General features: G+C 35.6%; 1 protein-coding gene across 6 annotated transcripts in view; it reads left to right on the top strand.

Moving 5' to 3' along the window:
* The window catches only part of LOC131076576 (uncharacterized), a 193734-nt gene extending 173852 nt beyond the window's left edge, over positions 1 to 19882 (top strand). For all 6 annotated transcript variants that reach the window (XM_058013813.2, XM_058013815.2, XM_058013816.2 and 3 more), the window contains 7 exons: positions 1849 to 1932; positions 2339 to 2523; positions 2665 to 2803; positions 2890 to 2949; positions 6067 to 6141; positions 19000 to 19121; positions 19292 to 19882. In XM_058013813.2, the coding sequence (XP_057869796.1) occupies positions 1849 to 1932; positions 2339 to 2523; positions 2665 to 2803; positions 2890 to 2949; positions 6067 to 6141; positions 19000 to 19113 (657 nt within the window). In that variant the 3' untranslated portion in view covers positions 19114 to 19121; positions 19292 to 19882. The remainder of the gene's footprint in view (positions 1 to 1848; positions 1933 to 2338; positions 2524 to 2664; positions 2804 to 2889; positions 2950 to 6066; positions 6142 to 18999; positions 19122 to 19291) is intronic.
* Positions 19883 to 21087: the final 1205 nt, after the last annotated feature.

Raw genomic sequence — 21087 nt, 5'->3', positions numbered from 1 at the left:
CTTGGTGAGTCTTCATGGCCCAACATTCAGTAGAGCAGAGGTGAGAGTGGACAGAGCTACATTAGCTTAATCCAACCCCATTGGATGGTGTACATGGCATGGCATGGATATTCTAGAGTTGATGTTTGCTCGTCTTCTTTCACAGTTTGCTAGGTCCTCTATTGCAAAGAGGAACTGGTCTACTTATAGGTTTATCCAATCAGTCAAGAGGAATAGGCTTACCTCTAGACGATGGTTTTACATTTGAGTATTTTTAGACTCCAATTGGATGTTGGGATGCTGATCCTGAAGATAGTGAATAGTTTGATGAGTATGAGACACGTGTGGATGCATTGGTTGGGATTCCATTGGATGAGACCTCTCATAGTGGTAGTGATTCAGGCTTCGATTTTAATGCAGTATTAGGGGAGGCTGATGAGGGACAGCTGCATAATTAAAATTTCTATATATCTCATGTCATTTTTATTGTGTTGTCATTGTGACTTTCGTCATGGAATGCAAGGAAAAGATTATCTGTTAACGTTCTATGATGTATATGATGATTGTTTTATGAATGCTATCATATGAATATCTGGAATTTTCTATATTTTTTAATTTTCCCCTATTTTTGTAATAGCCGTCCCCTGCCACCACCAAAAAATAGCTCCCTCCTGAACCTTGTCCTTGAAATGCGCCACGCTGTCCCCTCTCTATTCTATCCCCAAAATGCGTGGTAACATAGTTATTTTCTTATGAAAAGCAATACATAATTTAAATAAATTCTAGATCAATTTGTGCTCGATTGTTTCTAGGAGATTCCATATGTTATATTTGATCCATATAGTTCATTCAGTATACAATACTTGCTATGACTCTCCAGTCTTTGTTTTTGATAGATTAGTGTGGGTTCTATAGGGGCCTACACCCAAGAGGAAACTATAACATACATAAGATTATGATCCAAAATAGGAAATTTCTTAATCAATATGAGATGATATAGGGTCTCCTTTAGTCTCCACCTTAGTTCCACCTGGACCCTAGGCTTGAGGAAAGTTTGCTGTGTGGCTGCCGTGGCTCCCATTAGGGAGACTAATGGTATAGTAAACCATTACTAATTACTAATAGGAGTAAAGAATAGAATATTCAGTGAACTATGTTACATAGGTCCCCGCTACAGGGATAAGATACACATTACTAAATTAAACCATTACTAATTACGAATAGGAGTAAAGAATAGAATATTCAGTGAACTATGTTACATAGGTCCCCGCTATAGGGATAACATACACATTACTAAATTTCTCTCCAGATCTGCAGAATTAAGACCGCATAAGAAGAGGGTTTGGGAGCAGTATGCAGCTTCCCCCTAGGATGGTCCAGTCAGACCCTATGAATCCACTATTCCTATAAGGATATTATCAAATTTTGTATAAGACCTTTTGTGGTGATTGACGAGGATACTGGGTTTTCTTTTGGCCCAATGTAAAATGGAAAGTCATGCTTTTGATCTGCATTTCTATTTGGTAGAAGAATTTCCTTTCATCATTTACTTGTAACATATATCTTTTGCCTAAATTGATATTTCTGGTGTTCACTTTTTTGGTTGAATCTTTATTTTTAAGTTCTTTTGTCTTTTTAGTTTAGATACTTATTTTTAGTTGTTGGAGAGAGGAAGTGCCACTATACTGCTTTTAGACTCCTTATTCTTGCTTTATTCTTATAAACAAATATTTTGTTCTACAATAATATAGATTTTGCCATAGTATTCCTTTCATTGTTCAAGATTTGATTCTCTTCATCATGAATTACAGTTTATATCATTATAACAATAATATTGTTTGGATATTGATGCTATTTTGTTTGACGCAGTGGTTTGGGGATGCCGAAAAGCTGACAAAGGCCCTTTTCTCATTTGCAAGCAAACTTGCGCCGGTCATCATATTTGTTGATGAAGTCGGTTTAATTATTTCTCTTCTTCATGCATCGAAGATGTTTTTAAATACTTGTCTTTTAAGCTGACTTAATTAATGACTGGTTGTAACATTTGTTGGATGTTCATTTTGTAATATCCTACTCTGTTATTTTTCCATGTAAAAAAATTGCTTGTATTCAAGAAAGCTACCTTAAAATAGTGTGAGGTTTGCAGCTTGTTGTATTTAAGAAAGCTTAAAATAGCGTGAGCTTCGCATGCATATAAATCTCCACTATAAGAGCTTGATGCCTTTATCTATAATTATGTGTGATGAAAATTCTATAGGTTGATCTCATCTTATCATCATTTGCACAGCTTTATAGGTAACATATAATTTTCTTAATATCCAGTACTGAATTTGTGAATTCTACATTATTTGTTTATAAGGTAGACAGCCTTCTTGGAGCACGTGGTGGTGCTTCTGAACATGAAGCAACAAGAAGAATGCGTAACGAATTTATGGCGGCTTGGGATGGGCTGCGGTCTAAAGAAAATCAGAGAATACTAATACTTGCTGCTACCAATCGACCATTTGATCTTGACGATGCGGTCATCCGACGGTTGCCTAGAAGGTTTGAGAGAATTTTTGGATTATGCATTCTATAACTTTGTTTAGCTATAATATGTACTCTGATATCTGACATTCTGTAATATCATTTTCAAGGGGGTTAATGCTTGTAATCATAATAACTTTTCTCACTTTTCATTTTTAGAATATATGTCGATTTACCAGATGCTAACAATCGAGCGAAAATTTTGCGGGTTATTCTTGCTCAAGAGAGATTGGATAGTGGTTTTGATTTTAATGATTTAGCTCATGCTACAGAAGGTTATTCTGGCAGTGATTTGAAGGTAGCGAGAAAATTGTCTGGTTTTCTCATTTACTATTCTTTTAAGCATATGATTTGTGGAACGAACTTGTGATTGTTTGCCTGTAGAACCTATGCATTGCAGCAGCATACAGGCCTATCCAAGAACTTCTGGAAGAAGAGAAAAAGGTAATATTTCACAGTGAATTTAATTATGTGCTCATTTTATCGTTATAGATGGACTGAACTTTCTAAAACCTTTTTTTATTTGATTTAATTAAATTATAAATATTTGTCATTTAATTCAAAGGAAAATAATGGCAAGACACTATTCAAATCCTGGTTAAGCATGAATGTCATCAATACAAGCTTTCAAAAATCACAATTTTTCTTTAATTCTAGTATAATCTTTAATGATAAATTATATCGTATTCTCTGTAATGCATATAAATATCACACACTAAGAATTGGTACAGCCAATGAATTGATACTGTCCTATTTCTTGCTATTTCTAATGCATCCCTTACAGATGTTGAATCACACTGTTAAAAGGCTTCTAGTTAGGCACTGTACTCTATCAATCGCTACTGCCACATCATTACCAAAGCTTTTCTAGGTCTTTTTTGAATCATTATTAGAAATAATCCTCCTAATGATGGTCTTCAAATTTGTTAGCATTTTAATTTGCCCCTTTTAGGACAACACAGATGGAATAGTGTTGTAAAGATAAAACCTTTCTGTAAATGAGAAGGGAAGCTCTCTTGTAACTTAGGACAAAATTAAGCCCTTGAACCTAGGGAAATGACATTTGGCATTCTACTATATTTACAAATTAAAAATCTAGGTTTCGGGCATGCGTTGCAAACAATGTAAAGAAAATTCTTATCTTTTTAGTTTTTGGGCAAGGCCACAAGGCTAACCAGCACATCTTCTGACAGGTTTTTATATCATCTCTTGACAATTAATATCTTCAATAGCTAACAAACTCTCATGCTCTTTAGCTAAAAGGAGAGACAAAAAAGTGGGAATACAATAAAAGATTTAGAATTCAATTACACATAAGATTATGTAAATCAAATGAAGGGAATTTCATACAAAGCGACAACAACCACATTTACTTGAAATTAGCAATACAAAGCCCACAATATTCAATGAAAACAATTCAATAAACCTAAATAACACATGCACAAGATCACTTAAAGCTTCAATAATAATTTTAGCAGCAAGCAGGCGGCATAAAATTACTATTCCATTCAATCTATGTTCCAAAAACGCTTTTTGATAACTATTTTACAATATTTTGCATGATAAATAAATAAAAAGCATGCTGAAGTTCCTATGTCGAGGATATTTCTCTTGCAATCAAAGCAAGCTTGAAGTACAAAATTGTTTCCAAATACATCATATAAAATAATAAATCTTAAAATAGAATATCTCCAAATAGATCTTCTAAAAGGTCATCATAGAATAGCATAGCTGTCTCCCCAAAATAGCAACAGCTAAAAATAGTTGTGGCTAAAAGTAACACAAGATGAAAATAGCTAGTTTGATTATTGGTTTCTTGCCTTGAGCATGGTAAGTACTTTGAAGAAAGTTGAAATTTACAACCCATCAAACAAACTTAGTGACTTGAATTGTAAAACCCTATCATCCTTTGTTCTCTTTGCAAACTTGCAAACCTTGATATGTTGAAATCTGAAACCTTGTAACATTATGACCCTTGACAATATATATCAGACAGGTGAAAGAGAATCGCAATGCGATATCATGCTCTCAATGAGTGGATGACATCGTCTCTTTCACAACGCAGTAGCAGAACAATCATGACGAAATAGCATCATCATCATCATCATCATCCGATATAGGCACAAATTGAGCTTAGCAAAATACCATCATATCATCATAAGCAAATATATACCTCACATGAATAATGAGTGCACAAAAATCACCAAATAATGAGTCCATCATCGTAATAGTACCAAATGTATAATCATCCATATAAAACCATAATGTCAACTGTCAATATAATATGTCTAGCATCCGAATCATAAATAGATCCATGTACATCTATCAAAGCACCATAAAAGAGTCTAAGCATAATTCACAAGTCTATTGATGCATAAAAGAAAAGATGAATCAGGGAGGGGCACTACATGACTCGCCTCAGACTTGGCAAGCTGATTTTGGACTCAGACTTGGACTCGGCAGAAAAAAATTGCAAAAACTCGGCAAAGTGAAAAGGATTTAAAACTTATTTCATGCACCCTTTTTTTAATAAACCTTAAAGACACAATAACATCATCAAATAGGAGCTAATTTGATCACATACACAAGTATACATTGATCACACAAGTATAAATGCAAATTCTAGCTAAAGGAAGTAACACTGTTAGATATATAAATATTGTCAAATGTGTACAAAAATTATGGAATATGAAATCCATGGCATCAAAAGGTTCAAACAATATTTCCAACATTCTCATCCTCTTTTGACAAGTAATCAATTTATCTATCCTTCCAATCTACACTTCCTCACTTAGCTTGCAATTTATCTCTCGACAATTTGTCAACCTCTTGTCTTCCTCCTTTTTCTTGCATTGCTCTTTTTTACAATTTCTCAAATTGCTGAAAGGTAAACAATAACTTATCTTGGTTACAACCTTTTATATTGGCCAGCTTGTTGTCAACATGAGGCATCAACTCATTTTTCTTATGATGGTGAGAGTGACAGATAGTTACTTGTATGCATGATAGGCATTCCTTTTGGTGTTTATGTTAGCAAGAATGTGTTGCAATGCAAATTTGACCTTTCACTTTTGGACCCAGAAAGATTAAACACTGTAGTAGCACTAGCCTTTTCCTTGATGATTATCCTGAACTCATTATTGGGATGCATGATTTAGAATATTCCATCTGGTAAAAGACTGCAAATTATGCCTTAGATGTATTGAAAATTGTATGATTTTTATGAGCAGTATTTTTGTAAAGACTGCAAAGTATGCTGCGGATGAATTGCAAATGGTTTGATTTTGTATGGGCAGTATTTTTTGTATACGATGTGATAATACTTTGGGAGTTGAACAGGATGCTAAATTAAGAAGTGTCTCATCTTGATGCATTTGTGATTGCCATGTAAATTCTAGGTAGATAACATAATCTAGAACTTTGACATCAGCTTTGTAACATAAACTTAGTTCAATTATATACTTATAATCATGGAATTCTGGATCTGCCTGGTAGCAGTCGCACAGGTGAAAATTTATCTCGTGGATTTGCAATTTGTAACCTGTTATTGTTTCTTTTCAGGTTGGAAGGCAAATAAATCCGTCAACTTCTCTACGGATGCTCACTGTAGATGATTTTATTGAGGCAAAGAAGAAGGTAAAATGATAGTGCTTTTCGAACTTTGTGATGAAATATACCCTGAAGTTGAGTATCATATGCTTTTTAAATTCGAGAATTCCAGAATTTGAAACTGTATTTTGCTAAAAATGAGCACTAGCGATGGAAGTGGTGTAATGCCACAAGAATTCAGAATTACTTTCTAAAGGAATCCTGCACGGGATTTTCATCTCTTTGGTTTAATCTTTTTGCTAATGAACTAGAGAACCGACTATGATGCTAACTAGACTAATATCTAATTCTACAACATGAGGTTGATATTATGTATCACTATTATAAATTAATTATTTGTATGATTAAATAATCTAATGTATGATTAGAATAATGTGTATAAATTTTATGCACCAACAAAACTAATACTTAATTTTTAAAAATTAAACTATAAAAGGTGATAGGGAACAGTGTAAACAAACTAAAAATATCATTAAGCTATAGATTTTTATTAAATAACATTGATCTATGATCAATGGAACAACGTTGAATGACACTGTCACTTAATCATTGACATCAAATGATTTGTATTCACTAGAGATGGCTGAATTTACAATCGCAATCCAATGATCTGATCATCTACAATATGAAGTCACTAATTGAAAAATAAAATAAAACGTCACAATGAAAATGCATAGGTGCATTGAGCAGCAAGAAAAACAATTGTAGCCATCATCAGATGAAATTTTTATTAAATTACTTCTCACGTATAAATGCTGGGACTCATCTAGCTTCTCAAGTGGGACTCCAACAATGAATTTTTATCCCACTTTGTTGCCTAAATCTTCTTAGACTTGTATGTCTTGTGTTCAGTGAAACAGATGGCACTATATATGTAAGAACCCTTACTAACTTTGCCTTTAAATCATTGATTTCTACTTTTGGGAATTTTGTCAAACACTTGTCTTGCAAAGTCTGTACTTGCTGTTATGAGTTTTCTGTTTGTATTGTTTGGGTCTTGTACACTGCAATTAATGTTTTGAATGCCTCTAACCATGAAAGATTGACTAACAAAGTCATAGAAATGATATGCCAATTGATTTTGATGCATATAAGTAACTAAAAATAACAACTACAGCTGCTTGACAAATCATCAAACACTTGGCATGCAAACTAGAAATTATGTGGCAGTAGCATAATGAAGTTTTTATTTGTTATTCTCACACCAAATAGTTACAAAGGTATAACATGTAATTTCCAAAACTTATGACAGCAAAATTAGAGAACCTGATATGTAAAATGCTTGCTGCAAATGATGGTCTCCACTCTTCAATGGACTGCCAATTAAACACGTTCCTGCTGTAGCTACAAATAATTTGCCAATTAAATGCCTGATTTCTTAGTACTGTAGCACGTCACTATTCATGCCACTGTAGTGTTTCACTATTCACGGATTACTGTAGCGCGAGTACTGTAGCGTCTACTGTAGCGCGGGTACTGTAGCAGCAATTGTATCTTGAAATGATTGCTTCAATTCTGATTTTTAATGGCTGCCAAATGAAACTGTAGGTCTGCAATTGATATATATTCGAAAATCTGCATACCCTAGATGTCTTCCCTTCTTTTTAAAGCCCAAATAGAACTCCAGAATGAAGCTCTCCTGAAATGCCAAATTCAGTGGATATTTCACCACCTCAAATGGTTGCAACACTGAAGAATTGTCGCTCTCCAATGGCTGACTGAATCAGAAACCTTTGGCTTCTTCTCCCAAGTTCATAACAAACAAATATCAATTCTCTCGATGGATGCTATAAAATGAGCTCTTAAGTCCCTTTTTATTCTTTCTTATGAGAGCTCGAACACTTTCTTGGCCAATGTGGGATTAAAGACATATTCACACATTATAATATTAAAGTGACTTTATTATTATAAAGTTACTTTATAACTTTATAAAGTAACTTTATAATAACATTAAAATATTTAAATAAATCACTTAAGTCACTTTTAATTAAATTAATTAAATATAAAGTCACCTTTTTTTATTTTATTTTATTTAATGACTTAATAAGAAATTAATTTAATCAATTTCTCCTTATTTCTCCACTTAGCCTTCGGAGAATGTAAAGGCTAAGAACTCCACTGAGATGCTAAAAAGGTGGGGACATTACAATATATGATTATGGGTTTCTCTGCCTTAATAGAGGATGACTGTGGAACACATGGCACTATGTATGGTAATGAGTTTCGCTGCCTTCATAGAGGCTAATTTAATTTTCTAGTTGCCAGGGAATAAGAAACTTGTGAAAGGAATTGAATATCAAGTGTTTATAGCAATGACAAAGGCCCATATAACTACTGCTAGCAAATTGGAATTTTGGGCATCATAATTTGTTTTGTATCTAAGTCAAACTGTTGTAGACTGAGTTCAAGGAAATTGATTCACTGACTCTAATTATTGTAACATCTCTCCCACTATACCTTTTCTTGAGGGCCTTCTTGGTGCTCTTTTAACCTTGTCATCAATTGGACTAACAATCTTGTTGTCATTTTATGACATCCTTGGTCCATCAATGAGAACCGATCAAATATATGCTCCATGGACCAGCGCTGCCCCAGTTGATCAAGGACAAAACCAATGGAATCATGAAATGTTAAGTGTTGTCTTGTCACGATGCGCAAGTTCTCAAGAGGCGAAAGTTCTCGAGCCCTTTTCCTTCCTTGAACCCAAAACCCCAAAATCCCAAAATTCGAAGTTTCCAAAACTTTTGAAACCCGGAACCCCGAAATCCTAAAATTCCAGGTTCCCAAGCCGTTTCAAACCTAGAACCCGGAATCCCGAAATTCCTATTTCCCAAGCCTTTTGAAACTCAAAACCACAGAATCTTGAAATTCCAAGTTCCCAAGCCTTTTGAAACTCGAAACCCGAGAATCTCGAAATTCCAAGTTTCCAAGTCTTTTGAAACTCGGAACCCTGGAATCCTGAAATTCCAAGTTCCCAAACCTTTTCAAATTTGGAACCCCGGAATCTCAAAATTCCAAGTTCTTGAGCTTTTTGAAACTTGAAATCCCGAAATTCCAAGTTCTTAAGCCTTTTGAAACCCGAAACCTCGGAATCCCGAAATTCTGAGGTTCTCGTTTCCTCTCCCCTTGTGGTTGGGCTTGACGTCCGACCTCCAGTGACATCAACACTTCTAGATGGCGTGATCAATACTCAAGGCTCTTAATGCTCCACCAACTCCTACGATTTGTCTACTTTCATTCATGGAGCTACAAGGATGCATTTAATGTTTTGTAGGGTTGCCATCAAGTGGAGTCCAAGGCCATGCTTATTTATGGTTACTTGATGGCCTTCATGTTAGGCTTGCATGCTTTGACTTTGGAATGTCAGTCAATCCACCTTCTAGGAGTACTTTTCTTCTTGGGATTGCCTTGTCAGGGTATGGCCAGGTTGCTTGCATGCACACCATGTTAGGTTTGTGCACCTCCCTGCCTTCCCTGATTGACATTCCTTTGTGCACGCTAGGGTCAAGGCTTCTCCTCCTTGACTAGTGGCCTCTCCTCTGCGACTAGTTTGCTTTATATAGGCTGTTAAGCCTTATCGTAAAGGGTTCTCTCCCTGCAAGCTTGAGCTAGTCTTTTCTCTTTCACTTCTCTTGAAGATTTGTATATTTTCTTACATTTCTGCAACTATATGTTTGGCCATTGGCCTGAGAATGAATTGAAATTATCATTCTTGCCTTCCTTCAACTTATGTATGTTGTGTACGTTTTCTTACCTTCATTGTAAGTGTATGTTTTGTGGCTTTCTCTCATGTATATGCTGTGTTAACCTATTTTTGGGTGTGATTTGTGAGAAACCTTCTTCCCTTCTGACATCAACAAATTCTAATCTCCATACATGCGTTTGGGGTCATTCATGCAATTGAAGTTTGTGCATTTTCGGGGTATTTGGATCGATTCTTTGTGTCATTTCTGGGTGGGGAGAGAAACATCTCTTATCTTGGTGCATCACCTCCTTTCATTTAAGCATTTCCTTCTCCCCTTTTCCTCTACAAGCTGTTAAGATAGGTTTAGAAGTAGGATTTGGAGCATTGAGTTGGTTCAACACTTGGACTTGGATTGAGAAGGAAGCCGGCCTTCTTCGGAGATTCAATCCCCTTGCGCAAGGTCCCGCACTTCGGGGTTGTTTCCATGTTTCACAAGGTTGCTGAGTTGATAGCTCAGCAAGGGTGCAAACTTTTGTGACAAAAAATCCAATGTCTCTTTACAAATCATTTGTGATTCATTTCATATGTGGTCACGTGCAAGGGGTGTTTAGTTTCTCCTACCACAGTTGATTATGGGCTAAATAAGGTTGTGATATATGTAGCGTTCCTTTGTAGGTCCATTCCAACATTTTCGAAACCTCCAACTTTCTCATGGAACACTTGCTCTTAGAAGGATGTTTTGGTAGTGGTAGTGAATTATTGGAGCCTAGACATGCACAACGATATTCACTCTCCTATGTGATAAGATGAATACTTGAAATGATGAATATAATTAATAACAATAACAAGTAGAGGAGTTAAAGTATTTCCTAATTTACACAGTTTTTACAAAAGTAGACCAAAGATGGTTAGCCAAAGATTAGAGTCAATTTGACTAGATCATACTACTTTTCTTGATACAAAATATATTTAAATAACTCAACGATTTTCAAGAGGAACACAACTATTGACCAACTGACATTTATAATTACGTAAAGTCAACACCAATTAATACATAGATAAACCATATTATCAAAACATAGTAATAGGCATCATACACCAACTACATCATCTCCCCCAAAAGAAAAAGTTGTCTTCTAGATGACAAGGAAAACAAGTAAGCATCAAGGTAACATTAGGGAAGATTGTCCAATTTGATGATGATATTGTAGACTAAGACTTTTAGGCAAATTTGGAAGTAGAGCTCACAAACTTAGACTTGGAGAGTACTTGACAAATCATGTGTGTGGTGGTGGTTTGGGGCCAATGACCCTTACTAGGGTGTGGAAGTGGAGCCCCCACCACCAAGCCCAAATAGAGACGTACAAAACCTCAAACCTTTAGGGCACACATTATTTCATGATTTTTTAAAAGGAAAAAAAATGCTTGTAAAGCCAAAAATAGAGCTTTTGGATTCTTTAACAAACTTATGCTAGTAGGTAAATAATGCTTTAGACCAAACAAGGGACCCCATTTGATTGCACATAGAGAGTTGAGAATGTTGTACCCAATCAATCATTGAACCTAGATAGTAATGCAATAGGGGCGTCTTTTGTTTGTGCTCGACTATGCACAATGTTGGAAGTGAACTGTTTGAGAATGAAGCATACAACAAAGGAATTGCAACTGGTAATCAATTGTACGATGAAGGAACTAAAACTGAGAATCAACTGTATGACAAAGAGGTTTTATAAGTAGCACAAGGTGTATGGTGGATGGGGCAAAAGGTAGAACAAAATTTGCAAATGATACGAAGGATGTATGATAGAGTAATGGATAAACACTAGGTCATATGATATACAAGAGATGGTACGGCCATTGATATTGGGGGTTATACGCCAGAGTTTGCAATTTGGATCATATAGTGAGTGTGCTAGAAGAAAATTTTCATAGAGATGAAAAGGAAGCATGGCAACAAGGCACATGACAAGGAGAAATATCCATAGATGGAGAGGGATTGGAGTGTATGGCAACAAGGAGAAATGCACTTAGATGATTTTCCTGAAGATAGAAGTTACTTGGCAAGGGGCTGCAACTTTGGCAAATGGGTGAGTTTGAAACGATCCATTCTGCTTTTGTTGGAAGTTAAGGAGTATGAAAAAATAAAATCAGACCTATGAATTGAGAAGGAATTATTGGGTCAAAAAATTAAATGCAAGCTTTTTTCTTCAGTAGACAGAGAATTTGAAGAATGATATCAGAGCAAACCAGTGACAATATCACTCATTGATTACGGTAGCCTACAAAATAGTCATATTACCCCCTCTTCTTCTCTGGTACATGTTATAGTGTAGGATTGAAGAAGCCCACCCACCCTTGTGAAAAGGAGGGAAAAGACTAATGGATGATACGACACATTGAGGAGTTAGTGTATCATTGATAGGGGTGGGTACATAGCCGTGGCTGCCAAGCTATGGCTTATATTGGAGATGCAACCCACATGTAAAAAATCAAGGGGAGGGAATTATAATGTTTGTTGGACAACCCATAGTTTTAAGATTCGTGGAGTCACCATGGACTCGCCATAGACTTGCGAGTCCATGGGAGCCACGAGTCGACTCGCCAAGGACTCATGAGGCGAGTCCATATGCAAGATTTGTGAGTCTTTCATATGGACTTGCGTAGCCCAGAAAACACACCATTCAAGCAATAAAACTCAGTTTTTTTTAATTTTTTCCCCTCATTTGGCATTTTTGCTTGGTTATAACAGGTTTGTAGGGTTTGAAGGAGGAGAGGAAAGAAGATAAAATCAGAAAAATTGAGCTATATTAGGAGAAATACAAAGAGGAAGATGTAGTCTTCTCTTTAGTTTGTTCATTGTTGTTTTTCACATTTGGAGTTGGACATATCATTATATGTAATTTTGTAAACATTCATAAACTTATGCTGCTATTATACATTTTAGAGTTGAAACTATGAGTATGAATGATGAAATTTCAAATATTGCGTGTTTGTAGATCATATGACATGTGTTATGTTTCAATTATGGCTCTTATGTTCTCTAAATGCATTAATTTCTTTATGTTTTTTTTGGTAAAACTACGATTTTTTTTTTGTCGAGTCCTTGCTGAGTCTTTCACGAGTCCGAGTTTTTGGTTTGCCGAGTCCGTGGCGAGTCTGAGTTTTAAAACTTTGGGACAACCAATTAGAAGTGAATTTGGGTTTCCACTGACAAGTCCAAAAATGAGTACCATGGGGGAGTAGTCAATGTCCTAGGATACAGACTTAGCTAGGAGAGAATATTAATAAAAGAAATTCTACTAATGAATATCAAGTATATTAATAAGTAATTTTTGACTAAGGAATATGATACACAAAGTCTTCATATTGACCACTGTAAGCAGTAAATTTGTTTCAAATTTATGGTTGTATGATGTTAATATCTCTATGTTATTTTATTATACATTCCTAAATGATGTCACTATAGGTTCTGGGAAGGACACTTGATTATCTGTACTTCAATGAGTTTGAGACACAACTGATGTGGTGTAGACCCGATTGGGGCTGTAGTGAATGGTCTATAAGCTATACAATCTAGAGTAGCTTGCAGAACGAATTTGTTTTACTGTATTAGTCCCTCCAAAGTTTAGTTGAAGGAATGAACTTTGCCACAACATGGCCTTTACCAGTATTCATATTTGATTTTGCCAGATATTTCATTGTCGATACTTATTGAAAAGGCAAAAAAGTTCTATTGATGAGGTGCAGGCCTGATTGAATCCATAGCAAATGGCTTATAAGCTATACAAACTAAAATAGCTTGCAGAACCAATTTATTTAACTATAGTAGTCCTCCTAAAATTCAGTTGATGGAATGCACTTTGCATTCAATTTTGATATTGCCAGATATTTTGGTGGCATTTCTTTGTGCAAAGGCACAAATATTCTTTAACCCAGGATGTACACAGGCAGCATCTTGTTTCAGAGCCTGAGGCATATCTAGGGCATGCTCATATACAGACCAAACTGGGTTTGTGAACTAGTATGGGTATGTGCGAGTGAACAGACGAACTTAACTTTATCACTCTAACCACAGGTTAACTGTTGATGATGCCTACTTTCTTTCACCATTATAAGGTACTTCAAAACATCTTCACCATTGGTACACTTGTATGTTAAGAGAGAGAAATATGACATTAAACTTGTTTGCTGGTTATATAATGTGTGATTAGTGTCTGCAATTAAATGCCATGGCCAGTAGATAATGAATCTCTGGTCATATTAAGAAACCAGCGATATTGTATGTGTATACTGATTTTAGAGGTTTGTAAACTAGCAGCATAGTAAGAAAAAAGGTTGTAGTGTTGATCTTTTTTATTAAAGATCAAGTGTGTCAAATTCTTAATGATTAGAATTGATTGGTACTTGGACTTTTTCAATCAATAGAATTTATATAGTTCAACTTGCATCAATTTAGATGAGGACGTGTGCAACCATTTCCCTCTACATTAAGGCCACAAAGGGAGTGGTTCTGTTTCACTTCTCCTTAGCAAGGGTCCAATTTAGTGTGCTACTACAGCAACCTTTTTGCTCCAGGCAGTCCCATGCAACATGTGAGAAATATAAGACAGCATAAAATGCATTTTTTCTCTATAATGTAGAACAACTCTTTTTTGGGAAGGAGAAATTGAGGAGTGGAAAGTGGTGAATGGCTGGAAATTTGCAAACCTTTGATTATCCTTAAAGAAACCTCATAAAACATGGTGGTTATAGAATTGGTAAAGCACAATACTGGGATGATGCAGAGCTGGAAAAGTTGGAAGAGTGACACATTTGAATGGGTGTTGAGCAAGAGTGAGTGCTTAGGAGGGGGTGATGAAGATGGCGATGGTGAAGACTTTGTTTTTGATGGCTGGGGTAATCCTCCAGCTATTGAGGACATTAAATTGCCAGACCTCTTGTTGAACGCTTGCATAAACATTGATTCTGCTGCTTCCTCTTAAAAATTTGCATGCTGGCTTGATTCATCGGTGGTTCTAGACTAAGTCACCGCATTCGAAATTCGGCGAATTTCAATAAAACATTAAAAATTCGTTTAAATTCGGCCCAAAATTCGTACGGAGCAGAACTAGGGCTTTTAAAATCGAAATATATTCTGTTGTCGCGAATCCAAACATGGTTAAATGTATACTCCTTATGCTGTGCTGGAGCAAGGGTTTTTTGCCCACAAACGTGAAAGGCGTTGCGCAGGATCACACTGGGATTGAGACAGGCCCGACTTTCTTAATCTAAGCTGACAAGTGTAGGAGACTCTTTGGATCGAATGACTTTTTTGCAGATCAGATGAAGGATGGGGGGAGACTAAGACTCGTGCCGATTCGATTCTTCCATGCTTGATCAGTTGCAACGAATCGTGGAAAGGAGATTACTCTTCAGTGGCGGGAGGAATGGGTGAAAACCATAGATTTGATGAAATATTGCTCTGGCCGTCCCACTGCGAAAAATCGCTTTCAAAGAGGAGTTTATCGTATTTGTTAAACATATTTATTAATATATAAAGATAATGATTAAAGGCTCGATATGCTATAGTTGTGGTGAGCCCCCCACCCTAAAGATAATGTATTAAAATTATGATAGATGTATTTTTAATGTAGTAATGTATAAAGATAATGTGTTATAAATTCATAATATATTTTTATTTCCAATAATTTTAATTTATATTGTAAAATATTTATATTAATTTTAAATTTAATATAATATTATAGATATATTACATATATTTATTAAAAAATTTAAAAAATTACATATGGCGAATTTAATTCGAATTTTATACATTTCGAATTTTTTCCTCATTGAACTTCATTCGAATTTCAAAGCTGTCGAACTTCGAATTCGAATTCGAACCTGGTGACTTAGGTTCTAGAGGACGATTTTCTATACTCTTTTGCCTCCTCTGGTCAGGGCCTTAAGAGAGGCTTCCTCCTCTCTCCTTGCTTTGTGGATAAGAATGTGTTGTGTGAAGTGTGTTTATAAGAAATTATAGCAGAGATATACAGAAGCTGCAATAATTGAAAAACAGGAAATACCAGCTTCTTCCTCTTTTTCATTCAATACATATTACATATTTATAGGATTCAAATCCAATTTCATAGGAAACAACTCTATAACAACTCCTAAATATATGAGTTTTTCTAACAAGTTAACTTCCTACAAACAATTTCGTATAACCATTATACTAACCTATTTAACAAACCATGTGACTAATAGTAATCTTCAGTTGTTTCTCAACAACTTAATATTATGACACTTATTTATAACACTAATTTAAAACATAAACTTTAATTTCTAACACCTATTCAAACACTAATTCCCAACACCCACCCCTTAGTGTGAACATGGGGAGAAAGTACAACACAATACTCAATGACCACATTACGTAGTTCATCATAAGATATGAGTAGGGACATACACATCCTACTCATGACAAGCAATGGTAGAACTAGCCTCACCATGCTTATGTACTTTTATCCAAGGATAGGGACAAACATATCTACCCATGGAACCAAGGATAGGGACTAACACATCTATCCAAGGTCTTACATCAAGTTTGGATAGGGACAGACACATCTATCCAACATCAAGGTTATGAACAGGGACACACACATCTGCTCACAACAATTACGATTGGGGACACACACATCCAATCATAATCACCAACTTATGTGATTGGGGACAAACACTTCTAATCACTTACACCATCTTGTGAATGGGGACAAACACATCCATTCACATACAACCAAGAAATGTGGTTTGGGACATACACATCCAATCACAAATACAATCTTTGAGAACCAAGTCCTCAATGTTGCATATGTAGCCACCATTATAGAACATTAATGATATGAGACAATTTCCGCTGCCACTTGGAAACTAATCTTGGCTTTAGTCATTTTGGCACAAATAGTTTTGTCACTAATGCAATTTCACGACCCCATTGTTAGTGACTGACGAAAGGCCGCTGAATGCCCTCCAGCCTCCTGTGCCTCCCACCTCCAGTTGAATTGATTTAGAGAACATATTCCTCCTCACTATCTTTGTGTGGAGGGTCTTCAGTAGCCACCCTATGAAGCCACTCTTCATCATCATCTATAGCCAATTCCTTACTGTATTTAGCATTCCATCAAAGAGATCCTTGGTTCGCTGAGTGTAATTCATAACAATGTGTCCCTACTTTTTGCAATAGTAGCACAAAATTCTGTTCTTGAAGAAACAATTTTCCTTTGATGTAGAAGAACTAGATTTGTAGGAATGGTTAGGCTTATTTTTTCCATACATTGTAGTTTCCTCTATAGTTGATTCAATTTTCTTAGTTCATTCACCAATCAGAGTGGATATTATTTCTTCCAGTGTAGCATCTACTTTGTTTAATGTGAAAACAATGTTGCCATAACTCGGAGGCATGCTATTGAACAAAATAGCCTTTGAATCATCATTGGCTACTTTAGCATCTATCCTAGTTAATTGATTCAATAGGGAGCGAAACTTACTGATATGTTGAACAATGTTGATTCAATAGACTTGGCTTTAAAAAAGTCCTTATGTAGGCCAGACTTCCAAGCCTACCATTGGAGTACTGGGATGAAGATGTGTGGACAGCCATAGCTTGCTTTTTGGGTGATCCCATAATGGTTTATGGGGTGACCAGATCTAGAAAGTATTTTTTGTATGCTAGATTTTGCATCAACATTGCGACTGACAAGCAACTCCCTTCTTTGATCACTCTTTCCTCAAAGTTTGGTGAATAGGTTCAGCAGATTGATTATGAGGGGTCCCTTATGATGTGACATAATTATCACATGGCAGGACATGCTATTGCTGTGTAGCTTTTTCTTGGGTGAACATAAACAATCTAAGAATTTGTGGGTTCCTTCCACCCCCAGTTTGGGGATGGGTATTGGAGATTGTCCTGTTGTGGACAAGAATGACCTCTTTGAAAGAGAATTGTGATGGCGCTATTGAGGCTACGCTTTTTGTTCCTTCTTTTGGCTCCATGCCCTCTGGCAAGGAAAATGATTTATCCTTGTTTTGTTGAGGTGACTTTTCTAATCCCATCCATTTGGGGTTTGATTCTGAAAAGCATTGTAAAGTTAAATCAAAACAAAGCTCTTTGAAGCTTTTTGGCTTTAAACCACAAAGGTGGTGGTTTTGTTCTTTGCTGGCTTGGGGCCTGCTGCTTTGTGACTGTTTGCAGTCATGGTCTTCTGGTGTTTCTGTTGTTTTGAGCAGGTACTTGCTGTTTCACTTCTCTTTTGTTTAGTGATGTTGTCTCGGCCTTGGCCTCACTCCTTGTGAGACTTGTGCTGTTTCCTTTATGGCTGCTATGTAATGGGCCTGAGCCCGTCCTGTGTTTTAACTTAATTAAAACTTGCATCGCTTTAGATGTCGTAATGGTTAGGAAATCCATGATCTAGGAGATTGTTTTGACCTTTCATATTTTTAAATCTGAAATTGACCAGTTGAAATTTGTTCATTGCCAATACAAGGTGAGTTGGTTTGATAAGTTACTTATCTGTTGTAAGCCATGATATTGACGTTACAGTTGAATCATGTTGAAGGGAGAAGACAATGGAGAGGGGTTGTCATAATATCATCAGAGATTTTATTGACATATTTAGTTGGCGAGTTACAGGGCCAACTTGTGCTGGAGCATGTAGCATTTAGACATTGTGTCCGAGTAAAATACAAGGATGTCCTTCATTTGATTTGGTGCTTCGGACTTTGATTGATGTGAATGATTTGTTGCTTGCTTCCAAACATTTGTTGGTTATGAAATGCAAATATCCCACGATAATGTCCTAAATATTGTCTAAATGATAAAACCCTTTTTAAATTATTCGATTAATTTTTTCACTAGTTCTATGTTTTATGACATATTTCTTCCCCTTATTTTAGTACCTTTTATTGGCCTTATTGAGCGTTCCTTTTGGTGCTTCATTGTGTAGACTCTATAGATGATATTTACCTCAAAATTTTCTGGATTGTTCCAATAATTGTAATGAGTATCAACTGTCTAATGCATAGAAGAAGAGTCCATTTTTATGTCATTATTGCATATGAACTGTAAAAGCAAAATTGAACAAGTGGACAATCTGTCTGTTTGCGTTTATTTTACAAATTTGTAAGAAAATTCATTCTGATTTTATGTTCATTTTCTTAACCAGGTTGGTGCATCTGTTTCTTATGATGCTGTGAGCATGAATGAACTTAGAAAATGGAATGAACAATATGGTGAAGGGGGTAGCAGGAAGAGGTCACCATTTGGTTTTGTCAACTAAACAATAAGGTGAACTAAAAGTAGGCTATGGATCTATAAGTTTAGTTCCATTTTTAACATTTGGAGCTATTGACATAATATTTTTGAAGTGTATTGTAATATAATCTAATGTCTGTTGATTTGAGGATGGCAATTTTCACTAGTGAATCAAAACTAATTGGCTGTTGTTTCTTTACCAGGATGCATTAAGGCGTAAACTTTATTTAAAGGCAGCTCAATCACACGAGCTCGAAAGTCAGTTCAGAGTCTATTTGGTCGATGCCTGGGTGCATGACAGTGCAGCATTGCAAATTTTTGGGAATTCATTTTATTCAATGGAACTTGTTTTATAAGTTATTAGTTTATTGATCCTTCGAGTACCTAGATGATTCTCATCTTTGTGAGAATTGTGATTTCGGGAGAGCATGATTATATATGCTAACCAGGTTATGATGATAGGTCATGCAAATAAGCGAAGCAATATTTTTCACAAGCCCCTTTGTTCAACAGTGATTGCATGACATTGTAATGTTGTAATCAATGGAAAATAAGTTTTTATTTTATCTAATAGAATCTGGTTTGTCAATCAGTGCATCATCTTGATTCTTACATACATTTAATTATCCTTCTCCTGAATGTATTATGCTTGAAAATAGCTGTAAATGCTATTTCAAGCCAGTGACTTGCCATGCAAAAAAGGAACCAATATTTAGCTGAATTTTGTTTAGTTTCAAACTTTCAAGTAACAAATGAGACTTGAATAAGGAAAGCATATACAGAGTTTTGCATTTTATCATTTACATAGCGACTGGTATTTGGTTTGTCACCTAATATGGTGTGTATGTTTTAGGGCATGGATCGCTATAAGTGAATTGTAATGTATTCCTTTTATGATGCATTCCAAGGGCAGTGCAAAAAGGAGATTCTTGTCACGAGTTATATTGGTCAGCAAACAATGTGAATCAGGAAGGCCATAATAACAAGTAATTTAAAATACACGTTTTATACATGATATGTACTGATTACTACCGAGAAAGGAAAGCTTTGCATTTAATAATTTGGGTTAACTTTAAAATTAGCCTGTTAACAGAGTTTAGGTTTGCCTTAAAAAATACGAAGTAAAAAGTCTTATGCTGCATTGTAAACATTCCCATGCAAGCTGCGAAACGTGGATGGAACTACATAGAGTCCCCCTTTAAGTGTTGCTTCATATAAATATCTCAGCTTTAGTCACTGCTAGTGCTAGCAGAGCTATTGAGTGCTTGCACGTTGGCCAATATTTGACCTCCTCCAAGAAATTTTTTCTTCATATACTTGTTTTAAATGGTGGAGGATTGAAAAGAGAATTTTTAAATGTCATGGCATATATCTGCAAATCAATTTAAACTTCCTAACAAGATTATGATAATTTTTAGATGTCATGGCACACCTCTGCAAAGTAATTCAAACTTCTTAGCAAAGATTAAGATAGATTTTGAATGCCATTGCACAGCTCAGCAAAGCTATTTTAATTAAACAAGATTATGCAAGTTATAGCTTAAAATAGTGTGCGGGGCCTCAATTTATCGACTTAATAGTTTTTAATACCAGCCCATGAAATCAAACCCCATTTCAACTAAAATGCCATTCATTATGATACTGGTTCTCGTTTTTGGCTTTTAAATTATTTTAGTTTCTGTGATGGAATGCAAATATAATCAATTTACTATAAGAAAATATTGAACAAGATAGTATAGCCTATTGGCACTTGAGCATGAAAATGCCTATCCTGTTCCTTAGTGCACACCTCCCCCTTGAGAAAACATCCTTGTTTGAAAATGCGTAGAACGATAACTCTATAATCAAGTGACGTGTATGATGACTTCAAGACTCAATCTATTAATATTAATAATAATGAAATATTAAATTCTAAGGTTTTTGTGATGCTTGAATTATGTTTCACTATTCTATTGTGATTTGGCAAAAGATGAGAAAAAGATTCAGGGAAAACTGAAAA

Source organism: Cryptomeria japonica, chromosome 10 (assembly GCF_030272615.1).
Source record: "Cryptomeria japonica chromosome 10, Sugi_1.0, whole genome shotgun sequence".
Lineage (NCBI taxonomy): Eukaryota > Viridiplantae > Streptophyta > Pinopsida > Cupressales > Cupressaceae > Cryptomeria > Cryptomeria japonica.
The sequence above is the reverse complement of the archived record's forward strand: the minus strand, read 5'-3'. Positions and strand labels throughout refer to the sequence as shown.